The sequence below is a fragment of the Ctenopharyngodon idella genome, chromosome 23 (assembly GCF_019924925.1).
Source record: "Ctenopharyngodon idella isolate HZGC_01 chromosome 23, HZGC01, whole genome shotgun sequence".
Classification (NCBI taxonomy): domain Eukaryota; kingdom Metazoa; phylum Chordata; class Actinopteri; order Cypriniformes; family Xenocyprididae; genus Ctenopharyngodon; species Ctenopharyngodon idella.
The window spans coordinates 7,705,761-7,725,978 of record NC_067242.1 but is presented as its reverse complement, the minus strand read 5'-3'; the positions used below and the strand labels follow the sequence as shown (position 1 = coordinate 7,725,978).

The 20,218-nt window shown below is 35.1% G+C and overlaps 2 protein-coding genes across 4 annotated transcripts; both read right to left on the bottom strand.

Annotated features, from left to right (window-relative positions):
- Positions 1-14,763: 14,763 nt before the first annotated feature.
- LOC127506126 (pentraxin fusion protein-like) lies at positions 14,764-17,459 on the bottom strand. Its single transcript, XM_051882263.1, has 3 exons — positions 17,364-17,459; positions 16,265-16,337; positions 14,764-16,190 (listed from the first exon to the last, which is right to left on the bottom strand). The coding sequence occupies exons 2-3, from the start codon at positions 16,323-16,325 to the stop codon at positions 15,574-15,576; spliced, it is 678 nt and encodes a 225-aa protein (XP_051738223.1). The 5' UTR covers positions 16,326-16,337; positions 17,364-17,459; the 3' UTR covers positions 14,764-15,573.
- A 936-nt stretch (positions 17,460-18,395) lies between these two features.
- LOC127506128 (pentraxin fusion protein) lies at positions 18,396-19,628 on the bottom strand. Of its 3 annotated transcripts, none has more exons than XM_051882267.1 (3): positions 19,454-19,628; positions 19,237-19,330; positions 18,396-19,148 (listed from the first exon to the last, which is right to left on the bottom strand). In XM_051882267.1, the coding sequence occupies exons 2-3, from the start codon at positions 19,286-19,288 to the stop codon at positions 18,526-18,528; spliced, it is 675 nt and encodes a 224-aa protein (XP_051738227.1). In that variant the 5' UTR covers positions 19,289-19,330; positions 19,454-19,628; the 3' UTR covers positions 18,396-18,525. The 3 variants fall into 3 exon arrangements, with proteins under 3 accessions (XP_051738227.1, XP_051738226.1, XP_051738228.1); XM_051882266.1 differs by having other exon boundaries at positions 19,237-19,300; positions 19,454-19,561; XM_051882268.1 differs by having other exon boundaries at positions 19,237-19,324; positions 19,454-19,511.
- Between the last annotated feature and the right edge of the window lie 590 nt (positions 19,629-20,218).

Genomic DNA, 20,218 nt, shown 5'->3' with positions numbered 1-20,218 from the left:
ACATCAGCTGCTGCCACCCGCCATCAGGAGAGCTGTCAATCAGCCCACCCTGCAGGGCGAGAGTGTGTGTCGCTGCTGTGTGTGTGTGTGTGTGTGTGTGTGTGTGTGTGTGTGCAGCAAACAACCTGCAGGGTTCGGCTGTGTGTGAATTCACTGACCTGTAGGGAGTAACTGTGTGTGCGTGTATTTGTAAATGCTTCGACCTTCAGGGACGTCATGTTTGAGTGAGTGTGTGTGTGTTACACTTGAATTCTCCTCAATCTGTGTGTCAGCGGTGTTGGTCCAATACATCCTTGCTTGATGCATGTTCTAGAAACACTAAGATTCATTTTCAGACAACATATATTGAATTAAGTTTATATTTCGTACCTCATTTGGCAAATAGTCAATTTAAATTTGACTTTAAAATTAAAAGAAAGTTCTGTACACTATCAATGCTTACAAAAGTGTCAAAATTTCTTTATTTATTGCAACTTTTTGGTGTCATGACCTTCATCAGGCATATCATGGAAGGTCATGGGACCAAAATATTGCAATAAATAAAGAAATTTTGATACTTTTGTAAGCATTGATAGTGTGCGGGATTTTCTTTTGATTTTGATTTTGGACTTTTTTGGTCCTTTCTCCTACGCACATATCCATTACCTGCAGGTGTGCGAGGGTAATTATTACTAATTATTTTTTTCAATTTTAATATAATTTATGCTTAAATTAGGTAAAAAGCAATTTAACATGGATTATATATAAAAGTAATTATTAAAAATTATTAAAAATGTATTTTATTAGTGTGTGCAGTAGTAAAGTAAGTGTTTTTAATTTTAGAAGATGATATTTTATTATTTTTATTGATACTTTTCTGTTTTGGAATGAAATATTATTATTTAACAACTTGCCATAATAATTTATTAATTATTATTTAATTATTATTTATTATTAATGATTAAAGGCTATATTATCTGAAAAGATAATATGACAAGTCATATGACAAGTCATATTATCTTGCAATTTTTAAACACAATTTTGCTGTTTCATGATGTTTTAATCTGATATTTTACTGGAAGAAAAATATTTTTGTTGATACTTTGCCGTTTTAAATTAAATTAAATTTTTTAAAAAATTTAAATACATTATTCAATTTATATGTAATATGTTTTTATAATTTTTTATTATATATATATATATGTATATATATATATATATATATATATATATATATATTAAGATAATAATATATGTATTTATTTAATTTTAATATTTTTTTTAAATGAATTTTTTTAAATAATTTATCTTGACTTCCTGTGTCCAGTCACTGTGCTTATTGCAATGCATTCTGGGTTTGCGTTCTCTGCAGATTTGTGTGATGGTGCTTTAAAAATTTGCCCTAAACAAGGTATTTTAAAGGTAGCAAAATGTGGCTGCCTTTCTTTTGTTAACATTACAAACATTCAGAAAAATCAAATTGAGCAGTTGCTTTTAAATGATATTTAGTGCCTTTAGTGCAAGCAATTTTATCTTGTTTTGCGATATTTAAAATGATATTTTACTGCAAATCAAGACTGTAGTAATGTTTTGTTTTGGATGTTTGCACAAGCAGGTCTCTAACTGGTGGTTGCACAGGGTTCAGCTGACAAATTGCGGCCCACTCTGAGCTTTCACAGGACACGAGGGAACAGTTAGTTATCTAGAGAATACTGTGTGACGTACAAGAGTTTTAAAGAGGTTTTGCACAAAGTAAGGAAAGGAGAGCTTGGATAAACGATTCTAACATAATGCAGTAGACAGCAGAGATAATCAGGGCATGGAGACACAGGAAGCAGCGCCCTGTCCTGTGTGTTGATGCGTAAGTTATACAGTGAGACAGACCCCCTGTGGGTGTGGGGAAGACAAGTCCACGCTTTAGTACACCATATGTTCACCCCTCTCTCCGCCATACATAAACAAGTCAAGAAGCTATAGCTAGAGGGAAGCCATGCTGCAGTATTACTCACTCTGTCTCTCTCTGTCTGTTACTCTTTTCCTCTTCCGTCTGTGGTTCTCAGTTGGCCTCTCTTTATCTTTTCCCTTTGCTCTTTTTCTGTTTGCCTTTGCCAGTTGTTCTGTTTGTTTCCTATACCTACATCTTTCTTGCATGTGTATTTATCTACACATGCTCAGTCAAGTTACTGATTGTTTAAGATGGCTTTAGCTTTTTTAAACACCTATGATGCCATTGTATAGTGGTTTGCACACTTCTCCTTTTCATGTTGAGCTGTGGTGCTTGTGCAGGATACACAGGTTTGAATCCAGACTGCATTGTGTCTCAACCATCTAGTCTTTGTGCTCTATTCTCTTACATTTACTCTGTTGAGCTAAGTCATGCTCAGAAAGGTTGGCATTTGTGCTAAAAAGTTTCAGATTTTTTTTTTGTAATCATTTGTTACATTCTTTATCTTTTATTTTTTACTTTGCGCAAGAAAAAAAATGTTGATTGTTAGAGTAAAAATTGACTAAAAAAATGATTTATTCCCTTAAATATGATGTAAAAAAAAATCATTTTAAAGGGGGAAGTGTCAGTAAACAGGGTTATATAGAAAATGCATAAAAAAATAATTTTATTTCATGTTTATTACAATGCACGTCATTTCAAAGCAGCTTCGCAGAAAGCCAGAAGAAAAAAAACTCAGTGAGGAAATGTTATGCTTATGTCCTTTAGCAGAGCGCTCGGCTCACAGCATGTTAAAGTGTATGGAGGGGCACATCTGTGTACTGTAAGAGCTAAATGCAGCTTTTTGTGGTAGAGTTATGGTAAAAAAAATTAGGCTTTCTGATTCCTGTGGTTGGACTAACATTCATTATTAACTGAGGACGTCTACTTCACATTTCAGTTCAATTCAATTCACATTTATTTGTTTAGCGCTTTTCACAGTACACATTGTTTCAAAGCAGCTTTTCAGAAAATGCATGTCAATATTACAATTTAGAGTAATCTGTTATCAGAGGTGACTGTGTCCAAATTATGTAATTTCAGAAATTTACATATACAAATCACACAGTTAGCTAACAATGTATTAAAGGCTTAGTTCACCAAAAAAATGAAATTTCTGTCATTAATTACTCACCCTCATGTCGTTCCACACCCGTAAGACCCGTAAGACAAATTAAGATATTTTTGATGAAATCCAAGTTTGTTTGTTTTTTATCCTCAATAGAAAGGAACGAAATTACCACTTTCAAGGTCCAGAAAAGTAGTAAAAACATAGTTAAAATAGCCGACGTGATTGCAGTGGTTCAACCTTAATGTTATGAAGCGACGAGAGTACTTTTTGTGTGCAAAAACAAAAAAATAACGACTTTATTCAACAAATTCGTCTCTGCTACACTGTTTTCGTTGCAGTGCTTCCAGGTTCTACGTCAGAACGCCGGCTCCGTAATGGCCGACACCTGTTAACAACGCATGCATGCAATGCCTACGCAGGAGCCGGCCAATAATGTGTTTGGACGTAAACATAGAAGCGCTAAACTGCGTTCACTGCGTCAACTGCGTACGAGTCTGACGGGATAATTTAGTCAACTTGGTCAATAATTTAGAGATGTCAACTGGTTGCGATGAAATATATAACTGAGTATCATCGGCATAACAGTGGAAACTAATTCCATGTTTTCTTATAATATTACCAAGTGGCAGCATATATATATTGAAAATAGCAGAGGGCCTAACACAGATCCTTGTGGCACTCCATAATTTACTGATGTTATCTTAGATTTTTCCCCGTTTAAATAAACAAAAACTGCTAAATCTATCTATCTATCTATCTATCTATCTGTCTATCTATCGTTCTATCTATCTATCGTTCTATCATTCTATCTTTCTATCGTTCTATCATTCTTTATATCTATCCATCTATCTATCTTTGTTTTCTGTGGTCTTTATTTCATGTCTTTGTCCCTCATGCCATCATAAGCTTGTGCATATGTGTACACAGAGAGCAGCACTTGCACCTCCACACAAGCTGGCACGGGCGGCCCTTGACCGTCTGTGTGTGCGACTGGTCTGTTAGCGTGTCACAGGGTTTGAGTGCTATAGGATGTGCCAGGCCAATTGACCAAATCACTGATCTTTAAGACTAGCTCTGGGGGTTGTGTTTGGGGGGGGGGTGAGTTTCGGGTGGGGGAAGACGAGCACCATCACTACCACCCCCTTCCCCTCCACACACACACACTAGCTCTAATCAAGGAACATGGTCACCGCAAAGATGTTAACAAGAAACGACAGCTTCTCGTCGCTCGCGGCAACGACCAGCTCGGCTGTGGAGATAGACCGGCAGGCGCGAAGCCAAGCGAGAGAAATAGAGAGAGAGGGTAAGAGAGATACAGCTGAAAGACCAGAAAGAGAAGCAGAGAGAAACTCAGGAACTCTAGAAGAATCTGAACCTCCGTACTCCAAACACACACATTTAGATATGCATTTGGACACCAGCGTGAACTTTCTGACCCCTGTGTGTGTGCTTGAGTGAGAGACAGAGCAGGTGAGGGGTGGAATAGATGTGACAGGTTGTTAATGGACAGGGCAAAGAGACATTTTAGGACATATTAGTAATCCTTAATAATTCACCACCCCGAGAGCACATCTCTCTGCCTCTATACGGCTGCCCCAGAAGTATTTGGACACTTAAGACACACTTAAAAATGTATGAATGTCATTGCATTAGATATCAAAGCAAGGGCCATTTGTTGTGAAGAAAAACAAAACAAGGTAAAATATTTTATTTCAAAGAGCTTGAGATGTAGAGTCAGTAGGTTCAGTGTTGAACATAAAGATGGTCAGTGTTTGTTTGGTTAGTGGATGATGTTGATAGTAATGTGATTTTCTACACCTGTGGTTCCTCTGCTACTGTGACACTTGTGTGAACTGACGTCACACAGCCACTAAAAATCAAGATTTGATATTTTATCTAATGCAGTGACATTTTTATACATGGCTCCTCAAATATATATATTTGGAAGAAGTCTCTTATGCTCAAAAATATAATAAAAAAGGTAAAAGTGTGAAATAATATTGCAATTTAAAATTTAACCATTTTCTGTTTGAATATATTGTAAAATGTAATTTATTCCTGTGATCAAAGCTGAATTTTCAACATCACTACTCCAGTCTTCAGTGTCACATGATCCTTCAGAAAACATTCTAATATGCTGATTTGCTGCTCAGGAAATATTTCTGATTGTTATCAATGTTGGAAACAGTTGTGCTCCTTCATATTTTTGTTCAAACCGATATATTTTTCTCAGAATACTTTGATGAATAGAAAGTTCAAAAGAACTGCATTTATATAAATTATAAATCTTTTGTAACATTATACTGTAAATGTCTTTACGGTCACTTGTGATCAATTTAATACATCCTTGCTAAATAGAAAAAATGAATTTCTTTCATAAAAGAAAAAAATCTTACTGACCCTAAACCTTTGAACAGTAGTGTGTATATGTTACTATAGCATGGCTATAATGTTAATGTTTCTTAAATAAATTACAGTAAAAAATACTGTATTACAATTCTTTTTGATGCATACAAATAAATAATGTATAATGCAATATATTTGGGAAAGAAATTTGCTTATATGTCATGAAAATAATTTTCTTTATGCGAAACAATTTTTTCTTGTTTTTTTTTTTTTTTTGATTTTGGGCTATAAATTTTTGCTTGCAACACCAAGGTCATGTGTTCAATTCCCATGAACTGCATGAGCTGATTATAATGTATGTTTTCAATGCGCTGTTAGGCGTCTGCCAAATGCATAACTTTAAGGGCCCTATCATACACCCGGCGCAATGCGACGCCAGGCGAGACACAAGTGTTTTTTGCTAGTTTCAGCCCGACACAGTTATCATTTTCACGTCCAGCGCCACGTTGTTTAATTAGCAAATGCACTCATGCCCATCTGTTTGCCCATGGGTGTGCTGGTCTGAAAACGAGGTGTGTTCAGGCGCATTGTCGGCGTGTTGCTATTTTGAGGCAACTAAAAACGACTGCGCCATTGACCAACAAAAACCTGGTCTAAAGTCAATGGCGCGGTATTTTTTTTTGTTATTTAAAGAGTGCGTTAGTAATATGTGCCCATAGGCGGGTGCGCGTACACACACAGGGAAACGCAGCAGCACACAAACATGCCAAATATTATAAATAAAAGGATGTAAAATGTAAAAGATTATTATTGTGTACATAAAGATAAAAATGCATACATGTCATAATGGATAGTCATTGTATGTATCAGAATAACCTATTTGCAGTAATATTGAAAGAAATTGGCCAATCGTGGCAATATACACAAGTATTTAAACTGACTCGTCAGGTTTAGGGTGTCTATATTCCGCCATGTAAATAGAGAATCCGCCATGGTGCAAGCACACCTAGCTTTTAAAAGGAATGGGAGGTTCTACTCAATTACGCCCATTAAGACTCATTAAGAAACTACGTACAACACTTATGGACCATGCGCCTGGCGCACTGACCATTTTTTCCGTCATTAAACTAGCAAAAGTGGAGTGACATGAACAAAACAGAAGTGAATGGTTAATTCTTTGTTAATCTCAATTATTTGTATTGTATTTGCACACAGTCCATGATCGTGACTGGCCTAAATTTCATCAGGCTGCAAACCCTTTTTGGTTTTGTTTTAAATAGCCAGATCTCTTCCTTTATGTTTATCCAGAGAGACTGTCATTATCTAAAGACTATGTTTGTGGACGCAGGATCGTCCTGTCTGACCCCTGGATGCCAGTGGAGATGTAGACAGTGATGTGGCGTGGCACCACGGGACCCTCCCTAACTGGCACTGCACTGAAATGTATACGCGTCTGTGTGTGATGGCTTATGACACTCGTATGTGCGTTCCCGTGTGTGTGTGTACCTAGCGCACGGGCTTGTGTTCCTGTCTCGGCCCCGGTCGCTGCAGGATACGTGGACAGTGATGTGGCTCAGCACCGCAGGGGCCTCCTGACTGAGACGAGTGTGTGTGTGTGTGTGAGTGTGTTTGGTACAGTGATGGGTTCTGGCACCCGGGGGCTCTGGTCGACTGGTCCTGGACTGGTGGCACGGACAGCGATTAGGACTCTGATATCAACCTGTCACTCTGAACAACTCCAACTGTCACAAAGAGGAAAGGAGAGAGAGAGACAGGGAGGAATCAGCAGAGATAATGTAGACACTGAGTTACTGTGACAGCTGTGAGGACAGAATAAAAGAACAAGAAGGAGAGGAAGATGAAGACACTGTTAGAATTAGAATTAAAAGTAGAATTAGAGTTAGAACCAGAAGAGGAATCCGAATTCGAATCAGAATACAAGGGAATTCAGCACTGTTGCCCTATGTATGCAGTGTTGGGCTGCATGCTTCCGGTTTGGCTCCATGTTCAATCATTATTTTATTTTATTTTATTTTATTATTTATTTATTTATTTATGTTTTTATTTTATTTTATTATTTATTTTATTTTTTATTTTATTTTATTCCATTATTATTATTATATTTTTTTTATTGTATTTTTATTATTTGTATTATTATCTTATTTTATTATTTTTATTAGTAGAACATCATTTAATTTAAGAATCCGAATAACAATAGAATTAAAAAAACTGGTACACTGAAAAAAAATCCCTCAAAATCAGTGTATAAAACTCTAAATTAGTACTAGAATCAGAGTTAGAGCTCGTTAGGTTTGTCCAGAGAGAACATATGGTTTAAAACCAGCAGGTTAATGAGCATAAACAAAACATTTTCACCTCTGTTGATGACGCTTTACTATAAAATGTACTTCCAGAATACTTATTTCATCAAAAATAACTAACAGCAAATGCATTAAGTGGAGTTACAGTTAGTGGAAATTTGAATCAGAATAAGATTCTATTTAGCTTTGTATTAGTTAATGTAAATGTCATAATTAGGGATAGAGTGTCAGGGGTCATAATGAAGAGGAAAAGGAAGCAAGAAAACATTAAAGCAGAAATGAGTGTCTGAAAGTTGACGGTGAACATTGAGAAGTGGTAGTTAAGATGCAGAGAGAGTCATAACCCATCCGAATCATCAGTAATTCAGATTAAAGTAGTTGGTAAATGATTCAGTGGTGGATCTGTTAATGACTCGGATGTAAACATAAATGTAGTTTATATCAGTCTCAAACATACAGCTGCTGTGCTGCATCTCTGTCTAGTGTTGGTGGCCATCTAGTGTTAAGATAGAAATCTCCGCCTCCATTTTTTTCTCTCTCTCACTCCAGCGCTATTGTCTCTCTCTGTCTCTCTCTCTGAGAGTCTGATGGAGTTTGGCAGCTCTTGCTTGCAGCCACAGGCCAGCCTAAAGCCATTGCAGATGATAGTTTTAATTGCTTTCAATCTTTCAGGCAAGTCCCTGCCTACTGGCACCAAGTACTGGTGTGTGTGTATATGTGTGTGTGTGTGTGTATTGTGACTTTAGCTGAGGAACTCTTAGTGATGATGGCTTCTGCTAAAGTGACTTAAGAAGTTAAAATGAAAGATTTTTACTTTTCGTATGTCGAAGTCCCACACCTCTCAATAATGTTGAATTACCATATTAGAAATATTATTACATATGCTGTTGGCAGATGCGGTGCATATACAGCCAATAAAAGAGCAGAAATAATTCAGCACAAATCATATCATAATCATATAATCTGTATGTATGTAATACATCTATCAGAAGATGGTTTTTATGTTTTGTTTTTAAGTTTTTAATAATTTCTGAAAACACAAAAAAATCTTAATATATTATTATTAATATGTTGTGAAATATGGATTTTATTCTTTTTTAATCAGTGTCAGTAAATAGTATATGTTTTTGCAGATTAAATTGGTTCCTGATTATCATGTTTTATTGACAGTATAGATGTATAAATGTGGATGAACATCTACTGTATAAACCAGTGGTAATTTGAGTCATGGGCCAAAAGTCCTTGACAGCCATTTTTAATGAATGAATAAACTATCCATTACAGATACTCTCATTATGACCATTAATACGATGGCCTGTTTGTTTTGATGTTCTGACTGACAGATTAACATTTGACCTCTTATGGTCTTATGGTTTGTCTTTGTGCTTCTTTCAGTGTGTTCATTACTTATGCATTTCCTTTAGCACTTAAGCATGTTTTTGTGTGTCTGTATTCGTACGAGTCGTTCTTATATTTGCATATGCGTGCGTGTTTGTGTGCCTGCCTCTTCGCCATGAGGCATATTAAGCCATAACATTCCCACTGTGAATAATCTCTCTACATGTGATTTTTAATCATCTCATTCTCGCTCTGCCCGTCTCTCTCTCTCTGTATGGCCCCCAGTCTCACCCTCTCTCTCGTTCACTGGCAGCTTGCATATGTTCATAAGGGTGAGTGACGACACCTCTGAAATCCTCCAGGGGCGACGGCAGGGGAATCCAGCGCTCAAAGGCACGCGGCTGTTGCCCTCTGTCTTCTGTGCTTGGCTGGATGCTTTTTGTTCATTTCAGTGTTCAAGCATCTTTTATTTTTTGTTCTGTTTTATTTTTATTATTTGTTTTGTTTTATTTTATTTTATTTTTACTTTATATATAGTATATTTTATTTAATTTTTATGTAATTATTTATTTTCAAATTTATTTTATTTTGTTGTTTTGTTTTATTTTTAGTATATTTCATTGATTTATTATTTTTATTATATATATATATATATATATATATATATATATATATATATTCATTTTTATTTTATTTTGTTTTAGTTTTTTATATTTTATTTATTTATTATTTTTTTATTTATATTTTCAATGCTATTTTGTTTTGTTTTTAGTATATTTCATTTATATATATATATATATATATATATATTTATATTCTGTTTGACTTTAATTTCTTATTTATATTTTTATCTAATTTTATATATTTTATATATAATTTATATATTATATATAGAATATATATACTATTTTATTTTTGTTGTTTTATTTTCATATATTTTTATTATTTGTATATTTTAATGATTTCTTATTTTTATTTATATTTACAATTTTATTTTGTTGTTTTGTTTTATTTTTAGTTTATTTCATTTATTATTTTTTTAATTATATATATTTTATATATATATATATATATATTCATTAATTATATTTTTATCTAATTTTATGTATTTTATATATAATTTATATATAGAATATACTATTTTATTTTGTTGTTTTATTTTCATATCTTTTATTATATATTTTTATTTTTTTTATTTTATTTTTTTGTATATTATCATTTTTTATTTGAGTCTGTATTTTTAATTTAATTTTATGATATTTTTAGCAGACATGTTATAAAATTGACACTTTTTTGAATATTGAAATATTGACAGGACAGTTTTCTGTCAGCATCATAAATAAATAAATTTTCACTTTGGTTTGTTTAATTTCATAGGGGCCCCACAATCATTAAAAACCTGGAAATATCAGGGTATAATATAATAAATTATAAAAGTAAATATAATATTTTAAAACTGTGACATTCAGACCATTGAAATGTTAAAAGTGTGTGAGTATAGTATGTTTTCTAGTTGTATTTAATCTAAATGCATCTGTTTAAGTTTAATACTTTGACCGTAATTACAAAATAAATATCATTTCATAGTTACAAATTTTAAATGATATTGTTGCCTCCCATAAATATCTTGTAGTTATTAAATGAATTGAACTACTTTTACTTTTCCAACAGTTTTGAAGGAGCTTTCTGATGCTGGTCATCATAACTGTGTCCAGGAGGACACGGGTCATATGTGTCTGTTCACACGCCTCTGAAAGGTCACGTATGACACTAAATGTGTGAGAAGAAACGGGAAGAGAGTTCCAGTGTTCCTGTAAGCAAAGGGTGTGACATGTGGCGCTCAGACGGGATTGTACAGTTTTAAATGCTGCATTTGCGTTGCTAAGTGTGTGTGTTCTCTGTGTGCGTGTGTGTTAGTGCTGCTCCTTTTGTCCTGATCCAGTTTGACTCTAATGGGGCCCAGTGGTGAATTTTTCATTTTGCCCAGAGGGAAGCAACATCGTACTGCAGAGAGGGAGAGAGACAGACAGAGAGACGTCTTTTTTTAGACATGCTTGGTTCCTCCGTTGCAATTAATGCGTGTATAGTGTAGAACAATGACAAACCCCTGAAAACACTGATCGCTGTGAAGTTCCTCTGACGCTTCAGCACTTTAGAGTCATGCTGATTATGAATCTGATCCCGATCTAGTTCAACACTCTTTTGCCTCTCATCTGATAGTATAAATAAAAAGTGCAAAGTCCAAAAATTAAGTATAAAACAGAGTTCTTTAAAGGAACAGTTCACCAAAAATGAAATTCTGTCATTAACTCAACCTCATGCACAAAATCTTGAGATGCATGGTTGGACTTTCTTGATATCAGACTGATGGTTCTTGTTTGTTTTGTGATCCATTGCAGTTCAGGAGGTCTGAATATGAACAAGCAGATGATATTTGAGAGTTCCTTACAACAAGAATGAACTACTTTTATGATGATTTTCGCCATTTTTATCCTCCATGATCACTATATGCTTTTATTTTATGTAAAAGAGCAGCTTAGACAGTCTAACTTCTTTTGTGTTCAACAGCAGAAAGACAGTCGAAGTGGTTTGGAACAACATGAGAGTGAGTAAATGATGATTTATGAGCAAATTATTCCTTTAAATTATTTTATGCAAACTGCTAGAATAAAAATATGCTTTAGAAATAAGGTAAAAAGTTTTCATTCTTATAATGTCATGTACTGTACACTACCATTCAAATGTTTGGGGTCAATATGATTTTATTCAGCAAAATGCATTAATATTTGTAAGACATTTATACAAGAGATTTCAAATAACTTTCTATCCTTCAAAGAAAATATTAGAATGATTTCTGAAGGATCATGTGACACTGAAGACTGGAGTAATGATGCTGAAAATTCAGCTTTGATCACAGGAATAAATTACATTTTAAAATATATTCACATAGAAAACAGTAATTTTAAATTTTAATAATATTTCACAATTTTTACTGTATTTTTGATCAAATTAATGCAGGCTTGTTGAGCAGAAGAGACATTAAAAATATTTCCAACCCAAACTTTTGAATGGTAGTGTACATAAAGAAAGATGTAAACTGTCCTAATGTGATGCATTACTAAAACATAAAATAACATGAACTAACAATTTTACAGCATTTATTAATCTAATGTAGTGTTCATTTCAACATTTATTCTGTTAACATTAGTTAATGCACTGTGAGCTAAAATGAACAATTATTAATAAATGCTGTGAAAAACATATTGCTCGTTGTTAGTTCAAGTTACACTAAAAAATGCTGGGTTAAAAATAACCCAAGTTGGGTTAAAAATGGACAAACCCAGTGATTGGGTTAAATGTTTGCCCAACCTGCTGGGTAGTTTTATTAAACTCAACTATTGTTTATAAATGACTGTATTGCTCGCTTAAAATGAACCCAAAATAGGCTGGACATGAACATTTATTGATAAGTTTAATAAATAATAATTAAATAATAAACATCTATTAAATTGTTCATTAATAAATGTTCACCTTTTGATTATTATTGTTGCTTCTAGTAATTATGTGTCTGATTTTTAATTTCCAACCTATTTTGGGTTCATTTTAAGCTAGACATATAGCCATTTACAAACAAAAGTTGAGTTAAATAAAACTATTTAGCACGTTGGGCAAACATTTAACCCAACCGCTGGGTTAAAACAACCCAAACATAGGGTTTGTCCATGTTTAACCCAACTTGGGTTGTTTTTAACACAGCATTTTTTAGAGTGTAGCTAATGCATTATCTAATGTTAACAAATGACAGATTACTGTCAAACTCCAGACCGGCTCTCATGTGGTGGGGTTTTTCAGGACACGCACACACACACACACACACACACACTTACTCACATACATTCATACACACACATACACGCACACTCTCTCTCTCTCTCTCTCTCTCTCTCTCTCTCTCTCTCTCTCTCTCTCTCTCTCTCTCTCACACACACACACATTCAATCACGAACACACAAGCACACACTTGCACACACACACTCTCACACACACTGATGTTCTAATAGTTGTAATTTCTGCAGGAGAGCCCAGAGAGATCTCCATCTGTTCAGTGAACACGAGCCGCGCTCCACCGTGGCTTTTAGCCCTGTCTTACTTATGCAAATATTTTTTGCCTTGAAATCTATTTGGAGTTGCTTGAAGGGGTCCAGAATGTTGTCCTGCTGTCTCAAACACACACACACACACGCTCCTGCTGTCTGCCCCAGCGGCCTGCCCTGCGCCGCCTCTCGTCCGTCATGTGGAAAACTTTTTACCAGCACATACACGCAGACACATGCCCAGAATAACCCCCACTCCGACTGTCTGTCTGACTGACTGTCTCTCATCCTCAAAAGACACGTTTACTAAATAATGCATATCAAATAAAATTATATATATATATATATATATATCTCTCAAGGTAACAAATTTGTGAATTCTGGCATTATTTCAAGTGCTACAAAAAAAACTTCTTAAAATTGAAATAATAAAAAACAGAATATTGATTGGCTTTCAGTCATATTTTTTAAATAAATGAGAAATTTTTCACCTTTACTATTTTAGAGCAGGGATTCCCAAACTTGTTTGTCAGCCAGACCCTTTTGACATAAAATATTTGAGTTAATATTTCAATAATTTAACATGACGTTCTCATGTTCAGGTTCTCTGATGTTGGTTAATGGTCACAGGATATTCAGGTAAACCAATGATTTTATCTTAGTGTTTTGACACTATTGCTGCCTTCGCAGTCATTTCATAATTGAAGTTTGCAACATTGACACTGTTATTGAACTGAACTGAATCCACATCAAACTAAAATTGAGCTGAATAATGACACTGTTGCCTTCTGGAGAGCTGCTTTACAGCTGAAATTGAAATTGTTTCATAACTGATGAATTTTGCAACACTGTCATTTTCCTGTTTATTACTATAAAGCTGCATTGAAACAATCTGTATTGTATAAAGTGCTATATAAATAAATGTTAATATTTTTATGAATTATTAGCTTTTCATCCCAGCTTGGGAAACCCTGCTTTAAAGGAACAGTTTGACTTAAAATGAACATAATTTCTCATCCTCATGTTGTTCCAAACCTGTATGTATGCATACATTTATTTTACTTATGTATTTTTGAAGGACACAAAAGATGTTTTCAAGACTTCCCGAGCTTCTCTTTCTGAAACACATTACATTACAGACATAAAACTGGTTGATAACTGGGTTTAACATTAAATTTTATGGCTCCATGTCTTCCCTCTGGACATTCTGCAGTATTTCTTCTTTTGTCTTCCACAGAATAAAGACAATCACAGGTGTAGATGACACGAGGATGCATGCGCTTTCATACATCTACAGTGTTGTGATGTGTGAAACCTCCCTGACCTACATCACTGTCTGGAGGTGAAACACCCTTCGGTCAGACTCATTCAGACAGAGACCTCCAGCATCACACAGTCTCAGCTCATCATCAGAGACGGCAGGATAATGAAGTTTTACATGGCAGGTAATATGAATTTTATGTCAAATCAAATTAAGACTTTTGAATGGGACTGTGCATTAATATATTGTCGTTTTTTCTCTTTTATATGCATATTTGTATTTAAAATGTAAATCATTTTGCGTATTCCCCTAATGATTCAACTTGTGCTGCTCTCTTGTGGTCACATGGAGGCAGTGCAGCAGTAACCCACAGTGACAAACATATAATTTATTACATCACTATTTTGACATAAGCAAACTGTTTCATGATCTACATTTAATTAAAGCTCTTAGCAGATGCTTTAGTTACTAAATTGACTGATAAGAGTGTCGGTTATCTGAGCAGGTAAGAATAATGCAAACTGTTACTGTGATATGATATCATCAATATTATAAGTAGGCCTACAGTATGCTTAATGATCTTATGAGTTATGACTTAAACTATTATTTCACTTTTAATCATTAACATTTATCAGCCATCGATTTACTCACTAAATGATAAAATTAAAGGTCCAGTGTGTAATATTTAGGAAGATCAATTGACAGAAATGCAATATAATATACATAACTATGTTTTCATTGGTGTATAAAGAACTTACATAATGAACCATTATGTTTTTATTACCTTAGAATGAGCCATTTCTATCTACATACACCGTGGGTCCCCTTACATGGGAAGTAACCATTTTGCGTCGCCATTTTGCGCCGCCATGTTTCTACAGTAGCCCTAAATGGACAAACTGCTCTACAGAGCGTGTTTGTTTGCTTGACTGGCTACTTTCTGCTGTCTCAGACAGCCACCATAGATTCTCTATGTGCTTCGAAAGGGAGGGGTGAGCGGTGGACTGAGCCGTTGGTTGCAATTCGCAACCTCACCGCTAGATGCTGCTAAAATTTACACACTGAACCTTTAAATGAACAAAAAAAAGTTTTCAAATCCACAAACTAGTCTATTTTGTGATGCTGAAATATTAGCATGCAGAAAACGATAGAATATGAACACAGGCTAAATACTATAATCAATCATCCTGCACGACTAGCACGTTTCCCTTAATTTCATATTCAATGGTGTTCCAATCAAACACGTTTCCCTTCGGCACGCGCTGCGCCTGGTTAAAATACAGCGCTTTAATCTGGTTTCCGGTGAGGACGTAGTCCCACATGTTCAGGTCTGTGAGCTCGCCGGCAAAACTCTGCACCGTCTCGAAGTCCCCCAGGTGTTTATCTGCGTCCTGGCCGAGCAGAGTGGTGCCCTGCGGACGGATGCTGTGACCCGGTTTATACAGCTGAAACGCGCTGCGGCGTCCGTCCACCCAGAAGGCCGTGAGCCCGGTGTGCGAGGACCAGGTGAGGCACATGTGAGTCCGGAAGGTGGAGAGAGGAGGCAGGTGGAAAAAAGCTCCGTCGCCACTGAGATAGAAGGACACACGGCCATCTTTCTCTCTCCAGACGTTGAGCTCGTCGAAGTCGGGCGTGCGGTAGGCAAACAGAATGACCTGCCGCTCGCCCTGGAGCTCCGTCGCGACGCGCATGCAGAGGGTGAATGCTGAAAGACCCAGTGGCTTTTTAGGTGTGAGTTTAACAAAGCTGAAATCAGTCTCGTACGGGAACAGAAGCACTTTACCACCAAGACCCACTGCAAGACAAAATAAAATAGTATAATATAAACACAAAACAAGCACAAACTCCAGCTGATCATCTAACAAATACCTTCAGTACCCGCTGCTGTCAGAGAGAGCAGACAGGAAAATAAAACCACTGGCCCCAACATCTTGCTGCAGGTCTGAGGGAAATGGAGTAATAATAAAATAATTAAAAATATTCAGATTATTATCTCAGTTTGACATACTGTAGGTCTATTAGTGACTTAATTCTCTAATCATGTAAATGATCTATGGGTGAATCGCAAGTAAAGCTTTAAGAAATGACATATTTCATCCTGAAATTAAATGAATATATTAATTGAAATTAAATAATATGATATATACAAAAGATTAAATAATATAAATAAAATCCATCCTTTTTTTTTTTTTGCATTGCGACATTATTATGACAAATTATCCTCAAAAACTCTCCTTATTTTAAGGTTTTAAGGTGAAAGATTTATTATCATGAAGAACATTTTAGTAGTTTTATTATTATGCTCTAAACTTGTTTAAAATGAAAATCAAAGTAAATGTCCTGAAATTGTCATGATGCATTTTATATATATATATATATATATATAAAAATGTGGTGAAATATGACATTTCTTCATCCCTATCCTTTGTTAATCAGAATGTTTGCCATATTATAATAAAAGATATGCATTATTACTATTTTTAACTGTATCTTAAAATGTCTTAACATCTTAACACTTAAAGCACTGATGTATAATGCATTATAAAGGTATTCATAATGTACATTATAATGCATTGTATCTTTTCATATATAACTGTAACCAAAGTTAAAATGCATAATTTTGCATAATATAGTAAAATATAATAAAATAAAAAATGCATAATATAATATTTGCAGATTACCTGTAACGTTTGAAATGGGTTGTTTGTGATGTTTTTAATGCATTAAACTTTCTAAAGGTTTGTTCAATGAATAGATTAGTATTATAATGTATTATAACTGTGGTTACAATTATTAATGATATCATAAGGTTAAAAGGCATAATTAATGCATTAAAAATACTTTTATAATGCATTGATCACAAAGCATAAAAAGCATCAAGTTTGAATTTTCTTTCAGTTATTCCAATTTTTCAGCAATATGTAAATCAAATAATGACAAACAAATGTAAAGCTTCCAGAATACTCACTGCGTAGCAGAAGGGTGTTTATTTCTGCCTCTGATAAGAATCGCTGCTGAGCGCTTCCCTCCTTGCACCGTGATGACATCAGCTATCACAAACCAAACCAACAAAAGATGCTGTGTGAAGATTCACACGATCATGAGACCAAGACACAAAGACGTTTTCAGACGTCTCTTCCTCTGTACTTCTCTCTCTATCAATCAGTCAAATAAACAGATGCACTCACTTGCCAAACAGAGTTGAATTTATAAAATGATCCTATAAAAGACAATACATAACCTTTTGCACAATACAACAAAACTCTTTTTATGTGATTCAAGAAAGCAAAATGTATGATACCATCTTTTCCTTTTCAGTATCACAGGAGCTGTCAATGTCATGATTTCATGAATTTGTGATCAATCATCTGAATATTTTGGTGAAGGTTCTTGGAATTATTATTATTATTATTTTTTATTTTTTTTTGTATAGTTCTGCTTGCATAGGTTTGTGGCTTAATAATGAGATGTAGATGTTTGGATATTGCTGGAACTTTATATGAATGCAGACATTACATTACTCAAGCCACGAGACTCTTTCTCTCATGATGCTCTTCCTGCATGTGACCACCAGACGGCAGCAGTGTTTCAGACAAATTTCCCGTACGAATTGACCATGTGGCTTTTCCTTAAGCCAGCTTGGGCATTTCCAGTGAACTGTTAGCTGTCATTCTGTACTCGCTGTACATCAACACAAAACCATCAATGTTTGACTTTTTAATGTAGTATTTATATTTTAATGTAGTTATCACACTTGCCTAATTTGCCAATAAACCATTTTCATTGATTGCAATGAAGACGAAGCTAATAGGAACGCTTGAATAAGAAATATATATATATATATTGTGTGTATATATGTATGTATGTATGTATATATGCATATGCAGCACAAAGAACTGTATCCAGTTTCAGAGGGAATATACAGATTTAAGATATAGACCAGTAAACCCCCTTTTTCAACATTCAACTCTTTGTTCTAAATAATGCACAGACACTGCAGTTGTAATGCTGAGAAAAATTTATTTGTTAACCCCGTACAGTTTTGTAACTGATTAAAACAGATGAACAGATCATAAAGACTGACACAACTGTGTGGATGACAATGTGTGTGAAGTTACAACTGATTAGGATCAGTTATTTTCAACCACTAGCACATTTCCCCTGGTCTCATATTTGATGGTGCTCCAGTCAAACACGTTTCCCTTTGGCACATACGGTTCCTGATTTGAATAAACCGCCTTAATCTGACTGCCAGAGAGAACATAATTCCACATTTTCACATCTGTAATTTCACCTACAAAGCTCTGCTCTGCATCAAAGGACCCTGGACACGAATCAGCGTCTTGGCCGAGCAGGATGGTGCCGCCAGGAAGAACTGAGTGACCTTTTCTATAGAGCTGGAAGGAACTGCGCCGTCCATCCACCCAAAAGGCAGCAAGACCAGGTGCAGAGTCCCAGGTGACGCACATGTGAGTATGAAAGATGGAGAGCGGAGGCAGGTGGAAAAATGCTGCTTCACCACTAGAATGCAAATACAAGGATACCCGACCATCTTTCTCTCTCCACACGTTGAGCTCGTCAAATCCGGGCATGCAGTAGGCAAACAGAATGATCTCCCTCTCGCTCTGGAGCTCCATTGCGACACGCATGCAGAGAGTAAATGCTTTAAGACTCAGTGACTTTTCAGGAGTGAGTTTAACATAGCTTGAATCAGTCTTGTTTGGAAACAGAAGTACTTTACCACCAAGACCCACTGCAAGACAAAATAAACCATCATTTACTAGATGCACAAAATCCTGCTCATAACAATCTGTGAAACCTAATCATGTAAAATGTGGTACCTTCAGCAGCCGCTGCTGTCAGAGAGAGCAGACAGAAAAATAAAACCAGCATCTTGCTGCAGGTCTGAAAAGTGCAAAAGAAAATCCACTACTCCTGTAAGCAGACAAATTCTTAACTGCTTCATTGTTTTTAACATTAAACTACAACAGTTTATTACTAAGTGTTCAATCAGTTTAAGAGATAAAGACACAAAAGGTTTAAGATAAGAATACTTACGATGTTCAACAGGTGATTTCAGAGAGAAGATCAGTTCAGGACAGATGTTTGTCTCACAGATGATCATGACTAGAATGTCTCGAGTATTTATTTGCAGATTGGTTTGAGGCAGGGCCAGAGTGAGACCCATTTTCAGCCCGTGATTTTAATGGCCAAGACCAGCCCCTACAAGACACCCCCTGCCCCCATATTGCTGTTAAATCTTTAAAACAAACATTCTAGAATCAAACTTATTAACAGGCACAGCTGAAAAATATTGCACATAAAAATTAAGTGAAATACATTAAAATGAATATCAGACTCGTCTATAAAATGTCATGTTACACAGCTGTATAAATATCTTGATATTGTCTTGATGGACTTGATTGCCAGTGATTCTAGTTTGTAAAGTTATAGATATATACATTTTTCATACAAAAACGCATCACTTAATTTCTTTATTAAACCCCTGGAGTCATATTGATAGCTTTTTTGAGCTTCAAAATCTCGAGCCCCATTCACTACCATTATAAAGCTTGGAAGAGCCAGAATATTTTTTAATATAACTCAAAAAGAAGAAAGTCATATACACCTATGGCTTGAGGATGAGTAAATCATGGTATCATTTTCATTTTGGGGAGAACTAACCCTTGGTATTGATGCTTCCAGTCCACACATATAAGTATAAGAGACATAGGTTTAGTCAGAATAAGCATATTTACAGATTATGAACATATTTGCGTTATTGTGACCAATAATATGAATAAATAGGCCTGAATGAATTAA